The 24,863-nt window shown below is 41.1% G+C and overlaps 1 protein-coding gene across 3 annotated transcripts in view; it reads left to right on the forward strand.

The window, feature by feature from the left end:
• Nucleotides 1-24,863, forward strand: part of LOC135341069 (uncharacterized) — a 121,811-nt gene that overhangs the window by 59,804 nt on the left and 37,144 nt on the right. For all 3 annotated transcript variants that reach the window (XM_064537543.1, XM_064537542.1, XM_064537544.1), the window contains exons 32-40: nt 3,738-5,525; nt 6,323-6,544; nt 6,779-7,173; nt 7,741-9,004; nt 11,426-11,710; nt 12,456-12,694; nt 14,567-14,783; nt 20,396-20,686; nt 20,897-21,118. In XM_064537543.1, the coding sequence (XP_064393613.1) occupies nt 3,738-5,525; nt 6,323-6,544; nt 6,779-7,173; nt 7,741-9,004; nt 11,426-11,710; nt 12,456-12,694; nt 14,567-14,783; nt 20,396-20,686; nt 20,897-21,118 (4,923 nt within the window). The remainder of the gene's footprint in view (nt 1-3,737; nt 5,526-6,322; nt 6,545-6,778; nt 7,174-7,740; nt 9,005-11,425; nt 11,711-12,455; nt 12,695-14,566; nt 14,784-20,395; nt 20,687-20,896; nt 21,119-24,863) is intronic.

Consider the following 24,863-nt stretch of genomic DNA (forward strand, 5'->3'; position numbering starts at 1 on the left):
TCAATCTTCAAAACATCTTCCAGTGGAAGCTCTGAGCGATCATTAAGTTACTAGAAACAACACAAAACTAGTAGTCATTTTAAACTTCCAAAAACACTTCTAGCTCTGTGTTCTTGGTCTTATATGATGCTTCTTACCATTCTGGAGGGCGGGTCGAAGCGTTTTTTTCTTTCCAGGCCAACAAACTCTCACAAAATAATAATATGTAGACTAACTCCACTTAAAATGGCGGCCAGAGCCAAGGAAAACAGCCTCTTGTGAGCTTTCAGTAGCCTTTTTTCAAAATATATCTTCGACCCGCCCTGCATATATTGAAGCTACAGTAGACTGTACCTAAGCTTTACAGTAAAAATGTCTATTCGAGCCATGAAATGACTACTGCGTTTCAGCTGGACTTCCAGCTCATTCTAGCTGGAAAGATCACTAGATCTAGCTCATGAATAATTAATGAGCAAACGGTTGACCGTAACCTTAATCTTGCCCACCCAGGTGTTGCCTCAAAATTACACCCACTTAATAAGATTCTGAGACATGCCGCAGTGCTTGAAATACAATGAATATACATCAATGGTAATAGACTGAGTAGCTATAGGTAAATGTGTATAGAAAAGTATACAAGTCAAGAGTAGTCTCTATACAAACTGTCAGAGTCAGATTCAGAGAAGAGGCAAATAATTTGTGTTATAATAACATACATCATTTGAAATTTAATGTAGAAATGACATAAATTTCTGTCATCTTAACACTAAAATACGATGATGCATCCCATATTATAACATATGTGTTTTTGGCCTATACTATAGTATAGTTGACTTTCGAAGTAGCTAGGTAGTTGGCTTAGCTACGTATGTAGCCTCTCGAAGTAGGTTGTTCAATTTACCTTATCTACTTAGCCTTTAAACAAGATGGGTGCATGTTGGTTATTTAATGGTTGATATTGGCATAGTCGAGTGAGGTCCAGCACTACTAAACCGCATCACTTTTCTAATGAATATTCAGGTTTTTTCCTGGCATTTCATAATGGGAGGGTAAAAACCTTAATCTCACAATAACTTTACAATTTAACCAAACAACAATTAATCTCAGTACTCCGAGAAACATATGCTAACCTTGCTAACTACACGTACAAACAACTAATTGTATATATATACCCATTACCGCAACGCTCCTCCTTGGAGGGTGAGCCGGATCATGACTGATGACTGTTAATTAGGGTTAGGCATCCCCTCTAATTAATTAGAGGAATACAACGTACCCCGCTAGTTAAATAATAATTAGGCATTTCTAATAATTATGATTATTGCTCCCCTAATTAAGTACTAGGGAGTAAAGATGTGGCATAGCCACCAGTCATAATTATAGCATCGGCTCAGTCATATCGTAACGACAGAGAAGATTATAAGAAACCAATTAGGGAGGGTTGGGCAATTGGGTGGGGCTTTCTTTACTCATGGTATAGCAAAGGCAGAGATCTCAGCATGAGGTAGTGAGCTAAGAGCACATGCTCATCTAAGATGGGCGAGGTCTTTATGTAATGTTAGTAGGCAGGGCAGTATGGGAGGTACATCGATTAACTTTGTTTTACTACTTTAAACATCATTTATTTTGGTAATACCCCTTTAGAAACAAAACGTTTAACACTTAATTATGGTATGTACATGCAGTATTTATGAGTCATACCATCAGAGAATTATTAGATAACCCAATAAAGTACATGCATGTAGCTAGCAGGATTGGACCTATAATTAGTATGCTTTGAGGCGTAGCCGCATGAGGGAGGATACGTACGGTAAAGCTGACTGTGCATGTGTGTATTCCAGCCATAACTGCTTAATGGTTGCAATGCGACAAAAACAAACAGCTTGTATGCAGGCTTCTAGCCACATTCTCTTGGTTATTGATTCGTAGATTTGCAAGCTAAGGTTTGTTCTCCAGTTTTGGCTAACAAGGCTCTTGCAGTCTCCAGAATCTTTCGTAGCATCATCTGTTCGCACAAATTTTCTATTCAATTTATAAGTTTAAGCTAAAGCGCCTAGCTTTTGTTAGCTACAAGAGTCAGAAAAGAGCTGCAAAGCTGCATATCGCATGTACGTATACTTCCAGCCATTGTGAACTTTAAACCTATTGGTTATTGCGGATACACCCCTTTTGCTACGCACAGGGGCGTAACTACCATTGCGGTTTCCTGGTTGCCCAGAAACCCCCCTAGGAGCTGCTGAGAAAATTGGGCAGGGCTCCCCTATAATTGAAATCAAGCAGCCCTGCCCATCTTTTCATGCACGTGGCTGCAAATCAATTATCAGAGATAGCACCGTGAAACGTTTCACTTGGCTTTGTCTCAGCTAGTCTCAGCTAGCTAGCTACCTCAAGACTAAGACTTAAGTTCTAGTATCAATCCTGCATGCTCCAGTATTCTCAGACTCAGCTCTAAGCACAACTTTATTCAGGAAGTACAAGTTTAGAACAATCTCAGCCACATGAAACCTCTCAGGTAAATGACATTTAATTGTGCTCAGCTAGACTAGCAATACACAATTGACACCTGCCTTTTAGTATGTCTATAGCTAGCTGGCTAGCTTCTCACAAACCTGTAAAAAGTCATTTGATATGAACAATGAGCAGTATAATTATAGTCTCATGAATCAGCCGGCCGGCCTTGGAGAGTCTGAGCACTTTAGTCTAAACTTTTTTGGCCAGGTTGGAATTCCGACCTGACCAATCAGATCAAGGATTGACAAAATTAAAGGAAATAAAGAATGACAAGAAGCGTATGCGTTCTCTACAGTAGGACGCATTTATAGCTAGCACCTAGCTGTGGCTACTGTTAGCCAATCAAGGAGAGAGAGTTGACTGCACTAGTGCTGTGCAATTTTTTCTTGTTCTTTTAGCAACGTTCTTGGAACAAGTCAAACAAAATTTCATAGCTGCTAGTCAAGCGTTCGCGGTTGACCTTTTGCATGCGTTGGACGTAATTGGATTCTTCTGGTTTTGACACTGATGTAATGACAATTAACATTCCATTGTGGAATGACCTCTAGACTAAAGTGCTCAGACTGACTCTCCCAAGGCAGGCTGATTCTTGAGACTAAGCAGTATATAGGTGTAACCAGTAGGTGTGCCCCAATAAATAGGGTGTGGCACCGGAAGTGGGCGTGGTCACAAATATTTCGCGCCGCTGATTTTTCCAAGGAAACCCCTGTCTCAAAAGTCTGGCTACGCCCCTGACGCATGCGCATTCAATCCCACGTGTGTGAGATTATCCTGAGACACTTACCATGTAGATATACAACTCTTTCTTATTCATTGACAGGAAATGCAAAAATTAATACTTAAACTTTTACATTATAGATCTAGATCTACATGCAATTGCTTCTATCCTCAGACTTCTGAGCTCCTCTCATGACTGTGTGGAATTCATGTGAACAATTTAGTAGCGTAACATTATATATACAAAGCAAACTATAATACCTCTTCTATAACACTCTTACTAGTTTGAGCCGAAACAAAACATGGCGAGAAGCATTATCACAGCACAGCTTGCAGCACTCGTATCTTTAGTGAAGGAAAAGTAGTGCTGAACCTCACTCGAACCATGCCAACATCAACCATAAAATAACCAACACCAACACTTACGTCCTTATTGGTGTTTGAGTAGCTTAGCAACCCTACAATTCTCCCCTTATTTTCACAAAAATAATGCACTTGTTATCGTGTCGTCTCGTTTCCCTAAACTGCAGGTGGCCAGTCTGACAAAGCTGATTGTGGGTAGTCAGAACAGAATGAGGCATTACGCTTTCGAACAGATGTGTGCCAATAGGGGGACAACCGATTCCTTTGCCCGCATTTCCTCTCGTAGCTGTGTCAGTCAGAGGGACATTCAGCGCGTCTTTACTCTCTACCAATGGTTTTTGAAGATCTACAAGAAACCAGACACACTGAGACTGTATACTTGCCAGAACTATAGTCGCCGAGCAGTCTTAGTAGCCATGGGTATAGTGTACTATATGAGGCTCAACAACCAATACCGTCAAGAGTACACACAGTTTCTCGATAATGAGTTTCGCCTTCCAAATGAGGTCACTTTTACCAAAGCTTTTGAGCAGGAGCTCGATTGGTATATTCGACTGGTTGAGTTGCCTAAAGGGATCGCACGCACAAGAGCTCTCAAGGAGAATATCTTTGCTACCATTGTGTGTACAGTCACGCACACTCCCCTCATTATTGTTGGTGCTCCTGGGTCTTCAAAAACACTTTCTTTCAACCAGACCATTGCAAATTTGAAAGGGGCCGAGTCTCGACAGAAGATCTTCCGTGATACAACGATTTTTCACTCACTCGATCCCCACTACTACCAGTGCTCTCGACGTACAACGTCCAATGAAATCCAGACTGTGTTTTCCCGGGCAATCAACCGCCAAAGAAGCCACGCTCAATTCAACCTGCCGATCTACTGTGTGGTGTTTATGGACGAGGCAGGCCTTCCGGAGGAGAGCCATGAATCATTGAAGGTCCTCCATTACCATCTTGACAAACAAGAAGTTTCCTTTGTGGCTATCACCAACCATGTCTTGGATGCTGCAAAAACCAACAGAGCTATCAGTTTATTCCGACCCGAGGCTTCCAATGATGACCTTCACACACTAGCTAAAGGATGCTTCTGTTCAAATCCAAGTAACCCTCCTCCTGAGTTGGAAGTGGACCTCAAACAAGTTGTCGAGTTGTGTTGTCCATACTCCACTCTGATGGAAGATAAAAGTTTTGCACGATTTTATGGCCTTCGAGATTTCATCCAGTTAGTGAACTATTTGCGTCGTAAACGAGATGATAGCCAATCCATCAGCCCTCAAATAGTCATGCAAGCTCTTGAGAGAAACTTCAATGGCTCTGAAGATTTTGACAAAATATGCGGTAAGTTTTTAGGAGATAGCATGGCTAAAGTAAAGCGTCGAGGTATTTTACACATTCTACGAGCCAGTTTGGCGGACAGACCACAAGAGAAGCAGGACTTGAGTGAGAACGAAGTGAGATACAAACTCATTATCGACCCCTCTGAGGATGACTCATTAGTTCGTCTCCTTTTCTCCTTCGGCATTCTCAAAAGAGACAATACTCGAATCTTTGTATGCAGCAACTTCCCGGCCGATGGACAGCTGCAGAAGGTTAACACTATTGCCGCTATTCGTCACTCGGCCATTGAAGGTCACACTGTAGTCATGAGTCAGACAGACGATATTCACGAGAGCTTCTACGACTTATTCAATCAGAGATTTCGAAGAATTGATGATCTCAATAAAGGCCCTCGATATTACACTAATATTGCCATTGGTGCCCACTTCCGACCATCCAGAGTTCATCCCAACTTTCAGTGTGTGGTGGTGGTTAAGAAGTCTGAGGTAGTCAATACCCCAGCCCCTTTTCTGAACCGATTTGAGAAGTACCTCATCACTCATGAGACAATGCTGGAGACAGCACTCAATCTCATGCCACCCAGTATTGCATCTATCATCAAAGCAGCCATGGAGAAAGTGAGTTTTAGATTGTCTGTTTCATGTTCTGTATACATTGCTCGAGTGTACGTATGAATTTACGTAATTGCTACGTGCAGTATATTGAAAGTGCCCAGGGCATACTTTGAGTTAGACACACACACACACACACATACACACATACAATGTACGTTTAAATACTTTTAACTAGAGAACATAAATGCTAAACCCTCGGAAATGTTACATCTCACAACTAAAATTACGTAAAAATCAGTAAACCTATAATTTATTATCAGCAATTTAGCAATTATCATCACATGCATGTATGCTCCATAAAGTGATAGTCCACAAAAATCTGCAAAATCATTGACATAAATATAATTATAATTATGTAGGTTATACCCTCGAAATATACTTGCTATCACATTACAGACGAAAATCAGATTTGAACGCTATGACAATTAAGGCTTTGAAAATATGGTCAGACATGCACTATGGGACTATAGGATTACAGAAGAGTCAACAAAGAAACCTGAACTACAAATAAGGCACCTGAAATGCACTGGGAGTCCTGGATCGTTAGTAGGATCACAGCAGAGCCAGAAAAAAAAGTGGCCTAGAGTGTTACATGCAAAAAGCTCTTCTGCCACTATACAGGTATTACTCGAGGCATTCATGCTGTAAACGCACTATGGCATCCAGGTAAGCAGACTCAGAATTCCACAAACAGACAAACCAACGGTCAAGTTAACAAATAGACCAGACGATTATACCATAACTCGTGGCCTCCCCTGCACCTCAGGTTAATTATTGTTCTCTCCACATGACACATGCAGGTCCTGGAGTTCATAGAGCTTGTTTCCGGCTCAGACAGTCTGTACGGATTGTGTCCACACACACTCAACTCTCTCATTCTTTCTCTCCTGCCTGCTGTTGACCACACCTACCCTGAGATTGGAGAGCTGAATTTGGTAAACAACTCTCGAGACATACACTTCTATATCCTCCAGGAGATTGTTCAGGCCCTCAGGGAGTGTACAGGCCTCTGCATACCCAAGGTAAAGGAGTTTCTATTTGTAGGGTTCCTTTAAGTGTTCAGAGTGTTCACTCAAAATAACCTATAATTATGATGTGCATGAAAAAAGCAATGGTACAAACCTCTTGCAAACTATATATACCTACATGTCCATAACTTTCTTGTTTCCTTTTATAAACCTGGCCTGTTACTTTCCATGTTATAGATTTCATACCAAGGTATGCATCCTAGTATCACACTCTTCTGACCTCTGCAGTTGTCTATAGATGAGTTCAAACTAGACGTGGACGCAGTGTTTGAGCTCGTACTCCAAGACCCAACGTTCAAAGGTCTCATGCAAAACATGACTCACACTCAAGCTTCTCAAGCCATCCCTGAGGCTCTAAATGCACTCCACATGGCCGTGTCACCAAATCGTGGGGAGCATTTGGATGTTACCCCTGAGGGCTGTCTAGTGATTGCACTACTACAACAGTGGCTGGTCCGTTTCCTGACCAAGAGGCTCATGCAGATGATGACTTCCGAGGCGTTCATTTTGCACAGGAACAAGATTCCATTCACCTACTTAAATAACTACCTCAATTTCCACACTCATTTCAGCCTGCTCAAACTTGTAGAGAGCTACCACCAAGCTGTGGACTCTACTAGACAGTGAGTAATAGCAGGAGCACATGAGGGGATGGAGCATCTTACTACGTATATAGTATTGCGACTATAGTCTAGTAATAGTTAACAAAATTCCTATGGTTAAGGACGGACATTAGCCTAATATTAGTAACCAAGTTTCACTATAAATGGACCTCTAATAAACTTCTGTACGACTATAACACATTCGTGCCCCTTAAAAATTGGAAAAGTTGAGCCAGATATGACCAGCTCAGCTTCTGGGCACATTTTACACACGTTAACAGACTGAGCACAGTGTGCACTTTTGGGACGTACCGTATATATAGCGCAAAAATTTCAAGGCATTTAATTTTCCCTTTTTTGGGAGTTAGCACAAACCTCCACGAAAATTATTCCACGAACATAGCTAACGACGGACGCAACGTCATTGATATACCGCGTATATAGCGCAAACTTTATTCAACAAAAGTTTTTGGCGGCAATTCCACGAAAGTTAAGTGCCTCAAAGTTTCTGCGCTATACGGTAAACATAATATACTTATATAGTACATTCTATATATCTCTTGCAACACATTTTAACATGTTCTTCAGGGACCTTCCGACATGTTGCAGTGCTACCAAAGTCCTCTGCTACACCCGGTCCTCCCCCCTTATCCACCAGCTGCCGGCTGAGTTTCCCTGCTCGTATTTTGGGATTGAATTGGAGTCCATAGTTCGTGACCTACTTGAGAAATTTGTCTTCTCGGAAACCAACAAACTTGTGATGTACAAACTATCAAGTATTCTCTCTCAGACAACTATTCAGGACTTTATTAGAAATTTCTTACACTCCGAAACAGCCGAAGTGTGCTTACTCGTAGTGAACATGCACGAGACCACTAAAGAGATTGTGAATCACGTTCGGATCATGATTGAAGAAGCCGAAACTCTATCAACTAAACAGACGACCAAGATATTTGTGATGCTACTTCACTTTCCACCCTCCCAGTTTTACCAAATTTGCTATCCCTCACTCTTCCTGAAGGGATGGGACCACTTTTACATGGATACCATTGCTCACAGCGCCGTACAAGGAGTCGTTGACATTAGAGACTGGTTTTGGCAGTGCTGTTTCCCTAACCAATCCTCTCAACTGGAAGAAGACACTCTGCTGAAAACACTACTTGGTATCTTGCCACAGTCTATATCGGTACTAGCTGCACGCGTGTTCTTTGGCTCGAGACAAAATAGTTCTTTCAATTCCACAATGAATGGTCTAGAACGTTCTAAAGCTCTCAATGAGCTCCTGTTAAAGAAAGGACGTGACGGGATCACGGTCGGTCGAATGCTTTGTGAAAAGTTCCGAGCTTATTGGAAACCAGATTTCATGGCCGAACACCTGGAGAAGGCAGCTATTTTCTCAAGAAACAGAGAATCCACCCTCAACATAACCGAGTCGATTCAAACAAACGTAAAGAGTCTTTTTTTCGATTTCCTTGTATATATGGTTTCAAAAATTAACGAAAACTACAACATTGACATCATTTTTGATGCCGATTGCTCTGAAACTGTTCAAGACCTGTTCCTCAAGATCCTGAAAGTATTCCCGACTCCAAAATTATCTCTACTCAGCGATAGCCTGCCACAACTAAAGCCACAACTACAGCCACTGGTTTACACACCAAAGTTTCCTTTCTTTCAAACTGTTTGCGATACTATGGAGAAGGTTGTTGAGCAGAGTAGGAAAGAGGCTAACGTGAAACTGGACATACTCAGTGACATAACCACACCCCCTGACGATCATGCTGTGAGCCATCAGGATATTCTGAGCACTCTACAGCAAGCCATCTCCAACACACTCACTGAGAAAATTGAGGTGAGTGATGAAAATCGGTTAATTCACTGCACTGCATGTATGTGTATTGAAAGTGTGAAATTGAAGCTCACATATGCAGTGTTGTAGCAAAAGCTATATATAATATTATTGTAGGTATATAGGTGTAAAGTTACACAGCAAAAAATTAAACTTGCTAGGAGATTGGCCGGGAGGGGGGGCACCAAAAAGCTAAAATTTGCCGGGGGAAACAAGGAATCCAGAGATCATAACTCCAATCCGTTATAACGTCATGAACATAATACTATAGTTGTAGACTGTGTTCCAGGTCCAACATTTTGCCGAAAATGTACATGTGAATTACGTTATGACGGATTGGAGTTATGCTCTCGCCGGATCCCTTGTTTCCACGCTTTTTGGTGTTTCCCCGGCCAATCCTAGAAATTGTTTTACATTGCAAATGTACAGTGCATCCAGTCTAGAGAGTATTTGTAATTAATGTTTTATTACTAAGAAAAATGGTGCTGATACCAGGTGAATGAATAATCCATGGCAGCATACATGTAAGGTGGTGAGTTTGTGGTGATTCATAGAACAGCCAAAAAATGTTAATAGTGCATGGGTTCGGTTAGGTGGAGAAAAGACCAACGGTTTTTGGCTGAGGTCTGGAACTGTGTCACAAGTATAGATAGATGTTATAATTAGTTATAATTATAATTATCTCATGAAAAGTTCACATATCTGCATATCCTCCGTAATGTGTTGAAAGAATATCTAGCGGCTAAGGCCTAAAAACTACACAGAGTAAGCTTGAATCATTGGAGACCACGTCCTTCGGCATGGTTCTAGTCTCGCTCAAGATTTCATTCAGGATTTCAAAACTTGTTCAGATACACTTTACTCCCATGCAGAGAAGTGATATGATAATTATGCCTCGGTGTTGTTTGCATGCGTAGGCAAGATATACGGTAGTGTTGTGTATGTGTCAGTGTGTGTGTAGAGTGTTACAGCTGTAACTGACTGTTTACTATCCGATATACACCCAGATACAATCTATCCCAGGCCTATTTTTAAAAGAGGCTTTTCTATATACCGTATATCTTGGACAGCAAAAAATAATTATTTTGAAATTGTCCGGGTATAATTGGAACAGATTTTTATAGAGCATGCGAAGTGTCCGGAATAATTAGAACAAGCAAGCAGCTGCATGCGAGCTAGCTAAGTTTAATAGAACAGGGTACGACTAAATAGTGCAGCTATCTAAAACTAGCTACTTAAGGGTGCTGGCCCACCTACGCCCACACACTGTTGCTAAGGAAAACTAACTATGAAACTGCTGCCAGTAGAGACATGGGTCCTTCACTATACTTAAAAGCACTATCCTACTAGTGCCTACCTCAAGAATCAAGAAGAAATATCACCCAGAAGAGGTACAGCAAGCCATTTTTAGTGAATAGCTAAAAATGGTTCCGCCTAGAAAACCACTAGTACTTGATTTTTATACAATTTTATGCTGTTTGAAATCTTTTCAATATTACAAAACGTTTTTTTAGAAACATCCTGTGTTGTAGACTTTTTTGCTGTGACACACCCAGTTTAGAAAAATCTAGACCATAATAATTATTATGGATCAAAACTCTCTGTAATTTTGTTAACATGACATCATGGGTTAATATACGCCCAATCCTGCACGTGGAACTCCAGATCGAACGTTTTAACGCTTACCCTCTACGATAATGGCTAAATACCTCGCAAAAGAAAGCCACACCCCCAAATGATATTGCGGTAGTACAATGTACATGCGAGCGCAGCCACAACTAATGAGATATAACGTGCACGCAGTGATTGTAAACATTGCGTGTGCAATTATTGCAGCCATATACTATCTGCATTCTTGTGGAGCACTCTAAGTCTTACTTGCCGTTTATGAATGGTAACTCAACTTTTCATAGTATTGTTCAGATATTTAGAACAAATGTAATATTGAAGTACTGGAGTGTCCGTTGTATTAGAACAACGAAAATTGCCCAAAAGAGTGTCCGGGGTAATTACAAGTGTCCGATAAATTAGAAGATATACGGTAGTCGTATTTTCTTAGATGGCGATTAGTGGATTTACAAAATAAAGCGTCATTCTCGAGTTATGGCTAGTTTTGCTTACTTTTAAAGCTGCTCTTCAGAATCATTGGTAGCATCTGTTCACTCTGTTCAACTTATGTTCGATCAACTACAATTATTGCGTTCTGGTTTAAGTTTTTGCAATTTTATTTTGTGAAGAGATGAACACTGATCAACACTTGCAAAGTTTGCATATGTTTCATGCTCGCTAGTAACACGGTACATAGATCTAAAGTCATGCAAATATGCTTCTATCATATCTCCTTGAAGATATTCTCTATAATCAGACTTCTCTTATTGTCAAACACAGTAGCATACTGTACATGATATTTCTCATTTTATGCAGGGCTCTACAAGCAAGCAGGTGCTGGAGTTGGTTGCCAAGGCAATCTCCAATGATGTAGAGCTGTGGAACAGGTACTTCATTGACTTTGTCATGCACAAGCTTCGACTCGACTCCGAAGACTCGGCAGGTGGCATTGCTCAGCAGATGCTGTACACGTTCATGAGCCAGCTGCATAAGTTAGAGGCTTTGGAGAGGGTCATCAATCTCCATGCCTTCCTCCATGTGTACCAGCTGGACCTGGCCAAGTTGGCGTCCAATCTCAGGCCTCTCATAAAACTGTATAAGGTATGGATGATTAAAAGCCTCCTCACTTATAGGCTCTCATTATAGTGAAGTATGCCCTTGTATTGTAATTCATTGAGTTAAGCCTGACCACTGATGTGACGGTGATATGTCCTCGGAATTGCAGAAATAATTGGATACCAGAATGAGCCATGCCCATAATCAAAGAGCCTCTGCATGCAAACGCTGTCTATAGACATAATGCATGCAGTTGCCACCTTCAGGAAAAACAAAGACAAGCTATATACTGCTAGGCAAGGCGGAGATACTTCTGCTACAGTATCGCATACTAGCTTTCCAACCATGTGAGCACTTCTAATCCGCATGTGCAAGTATAGGCGATTGCTCACCCTTGTCATTGATTTTTCTCTAATGGAGCGCTAGGTCAAAGGCTAAGTAAACCTGGAGAAGATCGTAATCTGGGCGACCTTGGACTTTTTGGCTGTATTTTCAGTGAAAGTTACATTGACATTTACGGCTTCTTTCCTAGACTGTTTACTATCCGCTATACACCCAGATACAATCTATCCCAGGCCTATTTTTAAATCGGCCTGGGGAGAAGACTAGTGTTTGCTATGAATATCATTAAATTCGCCAATTTTCTCATCTTAAATTGATCAAGGTTCAGATAATCGAGGCTCATGCAGCTGCACTGTATTTCAAAGTCACAATGAGATAGCAGCCATTTAGGAATCTCAGAACTATACTCTACATTTTTCTGACACACACACACCACACACACACACAGCTCCATAAAGACACGCCCAGCATACAGGCCAGCGTCCTCACACCCGTCACGCCAGTTTCCCCCTCACGCAAGCTCCTCTCCATCGTCCAACAAAACCAACTCCCTTTCGGCTCACCAGAGCATCTCGCTACGTTTGTGGTTACCACTCTCTTTGACGCTCTGGCGGGCTTCCTCTATACCAAAGAGAAGTCACAAATAGATGCAAATGACAGCATGAGGATCTGGCACAATGTGTACAGGTAGTTATTATTTAGTACTAATGTACAGCTACTCATGCATGTACTCCTGCATTTATTACTGGAATGTATATAGTAGTATAGTTGTGCTAGTTTTTGGGCCAATTACTTAATTTTTAACACCAGTGAACTAAAACCACGATCCTAATATAATTATAGTGCGTATATTGCATTGTAATAAATGCATTGTACATCGGCTCACCAATTCTGGAATATGGTTATGTTCAATGTTTACTATAATTATAGAAGAGTACTGTAGTCCTAAACCCTCGGCAGTTGAATTGGCGTCTTACAAACATGGCGATGTTGTACAAGTTGTATAGTTATGAACGTTAATTGAAACATATAATAGCAACTAACTGCACGGGCAACGAAACAAACCTATATGAAAATAAAAGTACAGTCACAGCAGTGGTGCATGGTCAGACATGCGATGAGACTAGGAACACAGTAGAATCACATGCAGCCTTGAGTGCATGTTGAAACTAGGGCACCTAATAATATGCACTGGGACCAGAGTACCGTAGTTTATGTGCTGTTATTAGATCCTTAAAAAGCGCCAACCGTTGCTTTCTAAAATTGTTCAGTCGTTCAACTTTTCATCTCACACTGTGGGGTAAGAAGTCGTTCAGAGAGTTTTGTACAGGACCCACAGTGAAGCTCCACATGGCCCGTTAATGATACTTTTCTTATAGTGATGACCCGCCACAAGAACAATCGTTGCACAAATGTAATACGTGTTACGTCTCCAGCTATCTGCTTCTCCATAGAGATTCTAGGAAATAAGAATTATATAAAAGTAAAGCGGGTAATTTTCGTTGGGCAAAATATTCATGGTTTTTGTGGGTTTAAGCTCTGACCACAAATATTTTACCACGACCTTGTCTAACTTTACCTGCAGTGCAAGCAGCAACCACAAAAATATTATCCACGAAGTGACTAAAATAATATTGCTCAACCACGAATATTTTGCCCCCCGAAAATTACCCGCTATACGGTATATAAGGGGAGTGAGTGTGGTCTTGTATAGGCAGTTTCCTAACCACTTCTTGTTGTGATATACAAAAATATTCGCAATAAGTAACTCGAAAAAATATTTAGAGAACGTGACTAGAGCCTACAGAAGTTGTTAGTTCGTGGCATTGCAACCGTTGAGCAGTTACAGCTGACAAGCCGAGGGGTCCGCAATGACCAAGAATCTCATACACAAATTTTTGAAAAAGGAATCTAGTGGAATCTCATGCAGAATCTTAGTTGGAATCTCTCTGAAATCTTAATCAAAATCTCTCAGTCTGTATTGGCCACAGCTGCCTATTATGGTTTGTTAATGGAACTAATAACAGGAGGCTATTCATGCTGTAAATGCAGAAGCTATAGGTGATCGTTTACGAGGACTAATGCAGAGGTCAGATTATTTTGAACATAATTATATAATTATAGCAGCAGAATAAAACTACTCCAAATTTACTTTTAACGTGGAAGGCTATTCATGAGAATTGTTTTGCTGCCTGTGAAAAGTCTACGAGCAGTTCTGCTGCTAAACACCAACTTTCATCTCATTAGAGGCCATTTGCACACTACAGTAGACTCTCGCTAATCCGGCTCTCTGAAGAACGGTCACCTCGATATATCGGTCGTTCATTTGGCACGCATTGATGAGTTGTCTAAGAGGTTGGTTGGCTAATCCGGATTAGAATCCAGATTAGGATTAGGATTGGGGCCCCTTTTACATGAAGTTCAATGTGGATTGGTTTAATCCAGATTCGTAAATCGTATGTAAACGGAGTTAAATACACAGAAATAACCTATGGGGCCACCCACGCGCCTCGGATTAATATCAAAGAGTTACTTATGTTTTCCATTCCCTATGCCCAGAGATGTGATGACCCTGCCTAACCTCAAGCAGAATATCTACTCAGCACTGGGGGTGGGTAAAGAGATAGAGGAAGTCGAGGGACGTCTCAATATCATGCAGACCACCTTCCTCACACTGCAAATCAGCCCAGACCTGAGCCAAGATGAGGAAGCAGTCATAAAGGGACAGCACATCTTCAGGACGCTGTTTTCCAGGCATTTTGACGACACCATGGAGGTAAGCCAGTTGTGTTGAGCTTTGAGTGGCTTCAGCATTTAATTCTACACCAGTGAGGCATTAATATGCCTCGGTGTTGTGCCCATGCGCAGGCGAGGTATACGGTATTATAGTGTTTGTCTTTCCGTCTATCTGTCTGTCTATGTAGACTGCTATAGCCCAGGGTCAGATCTAGAAAAGAGGTGCTGAAGAAAGGAAAAAGTAGGTCATGCTCCTTTGTTGTGGCCACGCCTACCAATTAGTGTGCGTGTTCTGTCATTTCAACATAAATAAACATATTTCTCGTGTTATAGTGAGAAATCATTAACTTTAGGTAATTTATGATCAAGGTATTGCTGATCATGTGACCTACAGCCCAGAGGAACCTGGAACTAAATCAGTTAGAACATGTGCATTCGGTATCTATGGTTATAGTGTCCCTCATCCCTCGACCTTTGGGACACTATAACACATAGATACCTCAAGCCCATGTTCTAACTATAACTTAGTCAAAGAAACAAGGAAAGTGCAACAACAACTGGAAGTTCGTAGCTTCAGGCTCATTGCGCATGCTTTGAGTATGACTATGCTAATCACTTTCTAGTGTCACTGAGTATAAATAATTATTGTTAGCATCATTTAGGATACCAATACATAAAAGGCTATGATCGTTTGCAGCCTTTTGGCTTAGTTAGGCAGTTACTTTTCTCTGCAAGTTTCCGTATATCTTTTCTCTGTCTCCGTGGACACACATTCCCCCGTACAACATTTTGATATGTGACCAACCTCCTCTGCCTACAGCCAATGACATCCATCAAATTCAGTCATGTGACTGTATACTTGCTAGCCCTGAGCTAATTATTCAATGAGTGTTACAAGCTGCGTTGTGCTAATGCCTCTCGCCATGTTATGCTTTCGCTCAAGTGTTTTAGTAGTTTCTATATTGAATTTTACATTAAAGTTAGCTTATCTATATAAACTCACTGAGAAGAAAAGACTTATTTATATGCATCGATTGTTGTTATAGGGAGTGCATGAATAAGTGTGTACATGCATATTGTTATATCTATTGTATATGGTATAGCTTACCAGGCCCTCAAGAAAAAGATGATCCTGCCAGAGTATCTGACCATAGATAGTATCTATATGATCTGACTCTATAGATATTATTCTATCACACGTGGGGGTGAGCGCGCATGCGCATTACATACACAGAAATAAGGGGTGTGTCTGCAAGAGGTCAAGTTCACAAAATTAATGGCTACTACAGTATAGTCTCGCAAGTCCCGCCCCTTCACTCACTCTGAGCATAGATTAACGAAAAAATGGATAGGCAATGCCCCACGTGATGCTAGGTAAATGCAGGTGACGTCACACCTCTGGTTGGAGGCGAGTTGCGCTCAAGAAAGTATACACAACGATCCCTATATCTGCTTATTTTTCTCATAGGGGGCCTAAAAGAGAAATTCAAAGCATGATAGCTACAGCTACTATATGTTAGTGCCGAGCTTTCTTTATCAGCTTGATTTGTGTGAAAAAACACCAAATTGTTAGTTTGTGTACCTCTATCTCCAATATGAAATAATTTTATAACATGTACGTTTCACAGAACTAAAGTGTGTTTATAACTGCATGGCCATATTTGCCAGCTCATAATGCAGTGAAGTAGTGGCAGCACCATGAAACGTTTGTCCAAAGTCCAGAAAGTTTGCGTACCTCTCCTGCTCTTACTGTACATGGTAATCTATAGTTTGAAGTGCTCTAAGACACAGTTTAAGTATTAGAAAGTGGAACACAAGTATCTCTATCTGTATTGTGTGATCGAAGAGATAATATGACATTTGAAGGACTTGGGAACAGGCCTGTTATGGTTTGTAGAGAGTACTGACACCCCCCTTTAATTTGGAGCTCACTTCATCATCACTTTGCATAAGCAGCTCTAAAATATTAATAGCCTATGTCTAAGTGTATCTGGTGTCTCCTCAAGAGCACATGCAGCTTGCTATCATACTAAAATCTTTACTGAGTGCACACACCCCTTTTTGCTCATTACACGCCCCTTTTTAGCAACTAGCCTCATCCAACGGAAGTGCTGGGCGTTGCCTATCTTTTTCTTTCTATGCTCTGAGCATAGATATAAGAAGGGAGAGGGATGGGAAACGCTACGTAAATAGCATTGACGATCCGCGTTTCGGTCAATATTTTCTTCTTTATTTCTTCCAGCCCATGCTTTTAGTTAGTACTAGGCTATAAACTAGCTACTGAGCTCCATGTATTAGCAATGGCTAGCGGAACAGTCACAACAAGGTAGCAGCAAGTTAGTGAGACCCCTCCAAGCAGTAAAAAGCAGCTTGGACAGGCAAATTCTTGAGAGGAGCTCTGTCTGTACCGTTGAGTATTCCAGTACAGTCACAGACACGATAGAGAATTATGGAAATGTAGCAAGTTCTGTCGTAAATTACTGTGCCGATACGATGAACCAACTATCAATGAATACAAAGAGACATTTACCTACATTCATCTAAATGGGTACACAAAAAGTCTGCTTTTCAAAACCGGCTTACTAAGTAAGACAAAAATGAATATTACTTACCAACCTAAAGCCAAGTGGCTTTGATTTTACTTGTATACAATGCCCAGCTACTTAAAAAGAGGGAATCATTAATATTTTGGGCTGTAGTCACAGCCTCTCCTTGTAGAAGGTACACAAAGCCACTAGATAGAGCCGAAACGATAATACAACACTCAAAAAACTGCCTTTGAAAGCTTTCAAGTTCTTGGTGAGATACACAATGCTTCTATATGATGCACAGTAGGCTCAGCACAGGACTAGGAGTCCCAGTGGGGAGCTGTTAATGATAGTAATAACATTTCCCGCTGGGTTGGCGGGGTGTCTAGAGGCGATCAATTTTTGGCATTACACAGAAGTAATTGTGCGCACGTGCTCCGTTTCCCATCCCTCTCCCTTCTTATATCTATGCTCTGAGTGATTGAAGGGGCTTCTGACTCTTGTCTAACAAAAAGCTAGCGCTTTAGTGTAAGACTAACTTATAAGTTGAATAGAAACTTTGTGCGAACAGATAATGCTATGAAGATTCTGAAGAGACTGCAAAACAGCCTTCAATGTGAGTCAAACTAGCCATAACTCGAGAAAGAAGCTTTTGTTTGCTAATCCACGAATCGAAATCCAAGAGAACGTGGCTAGAAGCCTATAGAAGCTGTTAGTTTTCGTCGTATTACAATCGTTGAGCAGTTACAGCTGGAACAGACACACAGACAGACACAGGCACAGACACACACAGTCAGCTTTACCGTATCCCTCATTATTTCACATTGCAAGTGTTTTTCTAGTCAGATTCCCTTTAATGTACGTATCATGACAATGCATAAGAAGCAGTATAGAAGTTCAAGAAGAGAAGACAGGACTGGAATAAACGCATAATTGCTAATAGCGTGTCATTAGTCAGTATTAGCAGGAACAGATGAGGGGATGAGATGAGGGGAGCATCTTACTACCCGGATTCTGTATCGTCTAGCTATGTACAAATTTTGCCATAATTATATGTAAACCGCTAAGTGCTAACATTATTCACTATTATTACGCATTATCAGCCTCACATGTACTTAGCACAAGAAAATGTGGTTAAGACGATAGTGAATCCGCATACTATGCATAGTAAGACGCTCCAATTATGACATACTGTAAGAGCCTGTAGTGCTATATGCCTATGATATCTACAGTGCATATATCTAGCATAAATAGTTATAGCATACCTGAGAATGGAGAGCTGAAGAAAAGGAAGAAAAGAAGCACATGCACTCCAAAAGCTAGCGGTTGACGCCACGCTCATGCATCTATTATTATAAGTGGCACGAGGTATTAAAGATGCCGGAATTGTGTAGGTATAGAAAAGTGTAGAGTCTGAGAGGTCATCTACCTCGTGAAAGCGATCACAAATCTGAAGAAAACCAGGTTGTGGTCGTTTGGAAACCCTACAGAATATTTCAGAGATGGTCCTACTTAGACTGGAAATCACTCCCGGACTGGCAAGCTGCCTTATTGAGAGTTGTCCCAGTGCGTGAGGAATTCATGTCACGCTTCCACAAGAATACTATCTGCCACCGCCCACGCACTAACTGTTACTGCACAAAATATTATCGGCCTCAAGTATAAGTACATCACTGGCAGTCTGTTCTCGAGGCTGAAGCAATATCACCCTTGTATTTTGTGGTTTGTTTGATTGCATTCCAACAGGACAACTCTAAACACGACAGCTTGCCAGTTCCCAGAGCGCAGTTAAGGGAGTGGTTTTCAGTCTCGGTCTTACCTGGAGAAAGTGCTCCCCAAGAAACTCACTCACTCACTCACTTAGTCAGTCAGACAAAGTGCTGTGATGGTGCAATTTTTAAAATGACAATAACATGAGACGGCTATCTGTCCAGCCAGTTTCTTGATGGCCTTTCGCTGCAGAGATAGAACAGTTTGAACACAGGTCAAGATATGTGAAATATTGCTAAACACAGGCAAACCCATGCATGCACTGCCAATCCTACGGAAGCGTTTGAGTTTATAATTGTTTGATGCGCACATGCATGTGATCAGTCGATAGTGACTCTGGTGCATGACTCTGGGACCATAGCTGAGACTGAGCTGCATGCCACTTCTTCAAGGAGCTTCAAGGATTGAAGCAACTATATGTTATTGTAGACCTACAATGTAGAATTGTAGGGAAATGTTTGCTATTTGGCTCCAGAGCCCTCAGTAGAAATGTTTGTGGGTTCTAATATTCGTGTTTTAATTCCAGGAAACCACACCCACCAGCATGTCAAATTCCGGTGCGTGGGAGTTTATCTCAGTTTTAATTTTCGCATTTTCTGTCTGCCCTCGAAAAACATGAAATTTTTCACCTCACGAAAATTTCCCCCGCTGTATATGGTATACACGTGGCTATATAATCATAGTGCACATGTGTTACGAGTGGTGCAAGCTGCACTGTGCTAATACCTCTCGCCGTTGTTTTGCTTTCGCTCTAGATGAAGTGAAGAGGTATAACTATATAATTATAATGTTATGTTATTATAATATTGTTGATTGCAATTGTTGACAGAATTGAATTCCACAATGGCTCTATAAAATAGTAAAGATCAAATAATTATAGGTCAGCATTCCATACGCAACTAGGTAAAGGTTTCTAGCTAGAAGGTGAGCTTTTACTAAATTCTCCACTAGCAAAGGTTATCGTTAATTGTACTCTCTATACTAGCGAAGGTCACTCGTCTCTCTACTAGCGAACGTCACTTGCACTGTCCACTAGCTATATAAGGTCAACTCTTTACTAGTGAAGGTTAATCGTAGCTATACTATATAAGTAGAGTATTAACACTCCATACAGGTTTTGCTACGCACTCTTCCGAAAAAACTGCGATGGCATTCCATGTAAGTAAAACTAGGCATAACTCGAAAACGAAGCATTATTTTTGCAAATCCCAAGAAAACGTAGGAGCCTATACTGAATTATATATAGAAACTGCCTGCACTGCGTTGATTCTTGAGTAGCTGTAGGACAGCTTTCAGACTGCGTGTTACTTTCTCGGCATTAATTATTTTTTACTATACCTCTTTCTTGCCACAGATGAAGACTGAATGCCCACGACTACGTGCAGTGGTCCGTGTGCTCACTTCTCCCCCGGGCATGTCCCTGAACGCCTCAAGAGTGCTCTTTGAGGGTCTATTCGCTCACTTCTTCTCACCCGAGAGAGGGCTTTACGACTCAGACGATATCCGTTGGTTCCTGGAACTGGCCAACTGTCAGAAGGAGTGGGGGAGTGGTCAACTCGAGGAAAGATGTAGTGGTCTATCAGCTGACTTGTCTGACCACCTTGTGACACAGCCAGAACAGAGCTTGATGACCGGAATCACCGAAGTAAGGACACAAGTATTTATTAGTACAGATTTTTAACAGCTGTACCTTTTATAGCTTTTTCGTGCCTGCAATATTCGTTTGTAAGACCCATCACAGAACCTGCAACAAAGTTTATTTTTGCAACTCAATGCTCTTAGACTATACTACAGTTACAGTCAAATGTATACCATTGATTTGTTGTATGTATATATCCATATCTCTGTTTAACAGATGCCTGAGGGTGTAGTGAGCATGAACATATTCAAGCTGTACCTGGGCAACATCCTTAGACAGTGTGACTTTCACTCAGACAGTACAGCTGACAGTGGCCCCCTGCAACTGTATCACCAGCACCCCCGCAGTGAGATAGGAGCTGTACTCACCAGTCGCCCTGAGCTGGGGCCTCCGGGACCATTCATACCAAAGTTTTACAAGGAGTGCACCTTCATCAATGTAAAATCAAGCACTGAGATAGGTGTATATATAGGGTCTTTTGTATGGTGGCCAGGCAAACCTCCTTATACTATTGTATATACTTGTACCAAGGGCGTATGAAGAGAAGAGGGCATGCAACTACAATCATCAAATTACGGCAAATGGGAGGGGCGTGTGAACTAAAATTGCACATGCACTTACTCCATAATAGTCACCAAGCCAGCTAGCTAGCTAGCACTGTACTGTTGGGTAGAGTTAGCCATAAAGGTCAACAAGCAGAAGAGAAGGACCAATGCTAGACTAGAAGTAGCCATTGATCAATTCTAAGCTATTCTAAATTAATTTTGCGGTAAATTTCGAGTTTAACAGTGTTCACGCCCACTATCACGCCTATTTACGTGTGGGCGGTTGGCTAAATCCTGCTGACTCATCAGTTTTTTGACAACTACACAGTATACATTGCGAGTTGCATGCCCTCTTCTCTTCATACGCCCTTGCTTGTACCATGATGTGCTCTGACACTAAGGAATATCCATTGAAACTCTCAGGATACTCCAGGGTACAAATCCCATGTACCCTGCTAGGGAGTACATTCATGTACCCTAGGATACATTGGCTTGTGATCAGCCTAAAGCCCACCTTCCACCCTTAAAGGGCTCTCTCTTTTATAGAACACTACTGTGACACACATTGTGAACTTCAGTATCCAATCAGATTCACTAAAACTACCCGACCTAATTGGAACTGGGTTGTCTGAGGTTGTAAATGTGGTTTGTCAAGTGCAAGCACACGCACACAAAATGTGCACAGTGCATGCACGGCAGAGATCAAAGAGTGTTTAGTTGTAAATTGGTTGGATAACAGCTTCTTATTGCAATACGTGTTCATAGTACAAGCTACCTGTACCATGGATATCTGCGTGTGTATTGTTATTATGCGGGCCCGTTATTGTACTACCTCGTGCAGTTGTATGTACTCCATGGGCTACGCCCTCGGGGAATACATACAACTGCACGAGGTAGTACAAATCCAATACACCCTTGATATCTATGGTACAACTATTACATATAACCCTTTTTTGCCGTGGGATTAGTTTCCATTGCACGCCTCATGTACTAAAGAATTCACTAGACAATGTTAAAGCCAGAAATTATCTTGGTAAGGTTTCGTATTGAATATGTTTGGTTGCCTAGCACCCTAAATTGAAGCGAAGAGATGTCTCAAGTCAGATCGAGTAGTATCACTACAAGTGATGAAGAGTTCAAGTACGATTTATAGGATACAAGCATTGATCTATGCTTGTACTATGATGACTAAGGAATATCCAAAAACTCTCAGGATACCGTAGGGTACAAATTAATGCCAAGTACCCTCCAGGGGTGTATATTCATAACCCTAGGGTACATGGCTGTGGTCAACCTGAAGCCCTCCCTCCACCCTTTAAGGACCATCTCTTTTATCGTAACAAAAATTGTGGAAAGCACATAATGAACGGTGTTGAAGTTATAAATGTGGTTTGTCAAGTGCAAGCATATGCACACAATACGTACGCAGTGCCTGCACATAATACGTACCTAGTGCCGGCACAGCAGAGATCGAAGAGTGTTTACTAGGTTGGATAACAGCTTCTAATCAATAAGTGTTTCATAGTACAAGCCATCTAGCCTCTTCACAGGCCTTAGAGGCTACAAGCCACCTGTACCTAGCTGGGCATAGCCCGGCACACTCGATATTCATAACCGAATATGCGGTTTATGTAATGCTTACAGAGCAGTATTGCATAACACGTAATACATGGCTATGAGTGCTACAAGCTGTTTATTGGCCTGTAGTAGATTGCTCAAGGGCCTTTAGGCCCGAAATCCTTATCTACTACAAGGGCCAATAAACTGCTTGTGGCACGAATTGCCATCTAATAACTAATTAATGTTGCCTTGAAAACCAGGTTCTGCATATAGAAACCAGCATAGAAACCACTTGTTGCCCAGTGAGTGGGCAGATCAAAGCAATCCAGTGCTCTATACATGGCATACATGTTGCATGACTACCATACATTGCACTGCATTATCTATTACTAATGCACTGGGAATCCGGATTATATGCACTTGCGCCAAGAGTGCACAAGAAGAGAAGAGTGTCAAACTACTGATACTTTTACATCACAAACACTATGCACAAAGTAAAATGACTCGCACGTGATAAAGTATTGTAAACTTACTAGTAATCTCCTTTAACCGTGACGTTTTTAGGGGTGTGGTAATCGAACAATTCTAGCTAGTTGTTCGCGTTCAACGTTCAGAGTTCATGGAGCTGCTCACTGCACACTGATAGGAGACGATCTCTTTACAAAAATCATCTAAATAGAGACAATAGTCGAGTTGATCCTCTTCACTTGCACTCTTTACTCACTATTAATAACTTCTGTGCGTTGCGTAATTTTGCGCAAACGTCATCAATTGCGAGTTGCTCACGTGCTATTGACAGGATGTCACGTTACTTTGTGCACAGTGTTTGTGTAGAAGTATCAGTAGTTCGACATTCTTCTCTTCTTATGCACTCTTGCTTGCACTGTGTGTAAATGCAGTATATTTTGAGATCAAAAAGAAATCTACTTTTAGGACTATCAGTAGAGAAGGAAGTAACGTTTCTTCTCTTTTACCTCCGCCACACAAGCATACGCTCTCTGAAAAATCCTCTCTGAAAAGTGTACCTCTCTGAAAAATCTACCTCACTAGCTGAAAAATGCATCTCTCTGAAAAATGCACTCTACAAAACGCACCTCTCTAAAAAAAATCCACCACACTGAAAAACAGCTCTCTACAAAATGCACCTCAATAAACAAAATTGCACCATCTATTTTTTCAAAACGCACCTCTACTAGTCTAGTCTCCAAGTCTCATGCATTGTACCTATATATTAGTCTTTAATTTCAATAAAAATTATCAACGAGAATTATACTGCATCATCACAGATGCTTCTACATGCATAATCTTCTAAGGAACTATGTTTGTGAAAGAAATCTTAACTGATCTTATATAACCAAGCACATGCACTGTGTCTCTCGATGCAGGCTCTGCTGTCACTGATTCAAGACCGACATATACAATGAGAATGAGCAATAAATATGCTCGTAGGCCGGGCGACAGGTCTAAAATAATGGCTTATATATAATTACTATATAAATTAAGGGTGCATGCATGGGTAAGTGACGTTGACAAAGTGCTACAGATCCGTAGTCAAGAGACTATGGACTTTACTGTGATCTTAACCTCAGTGCATCTCTCACCAGTAATACCGTTCCCAAAGCTTTGCCACAGTTGTGGGTGAGGTTGATTGACATCAGTAAAAAAACGTCGTGTGTACTTAATTGCTTTGTTTAGTTACAGGTGATTATGCTTTTACACACTCTGAGACATGTTATAATTATGTAATAGATATAGCATAAGACTGAGGGTTTTATGAATTATACAGGCACAAGCACAAGGGCGAAGCCCCGGGGGCGAGTTGCCTGTATAATTTCAATAAAATACGAGGATTCTAATTATGTGTTTTACTGATATCACAACTCCTTACCAAATCATGCCCCGAGGCTACGTGACTGTGTATAATAACACTGACTCAGGAGACTGTATGACTTTTACTTAAAAAGTGGTTAATTTTTTTGCACATGTTGTGTGTGTTGGTATACAGGACCGTGACAGCTAACTGCATAGGTATACATGCACAAAGGATAATGTATAATAATTATGATTCTCCATAATCC

This window comes from Halichondria panicea, chromosome 9, assembly GCF_963675165.1.
Source record: "Halichondria panicea chromosome 9, odHalPani1.1, whole genome shotgun sequence".
Classification (NCBI taxonomy): Eukaryota; Metazoa; Porifera; class Demospongiae; order Suberitida; family Halichondriidae; genus Halichondria; species Halichondria panicea.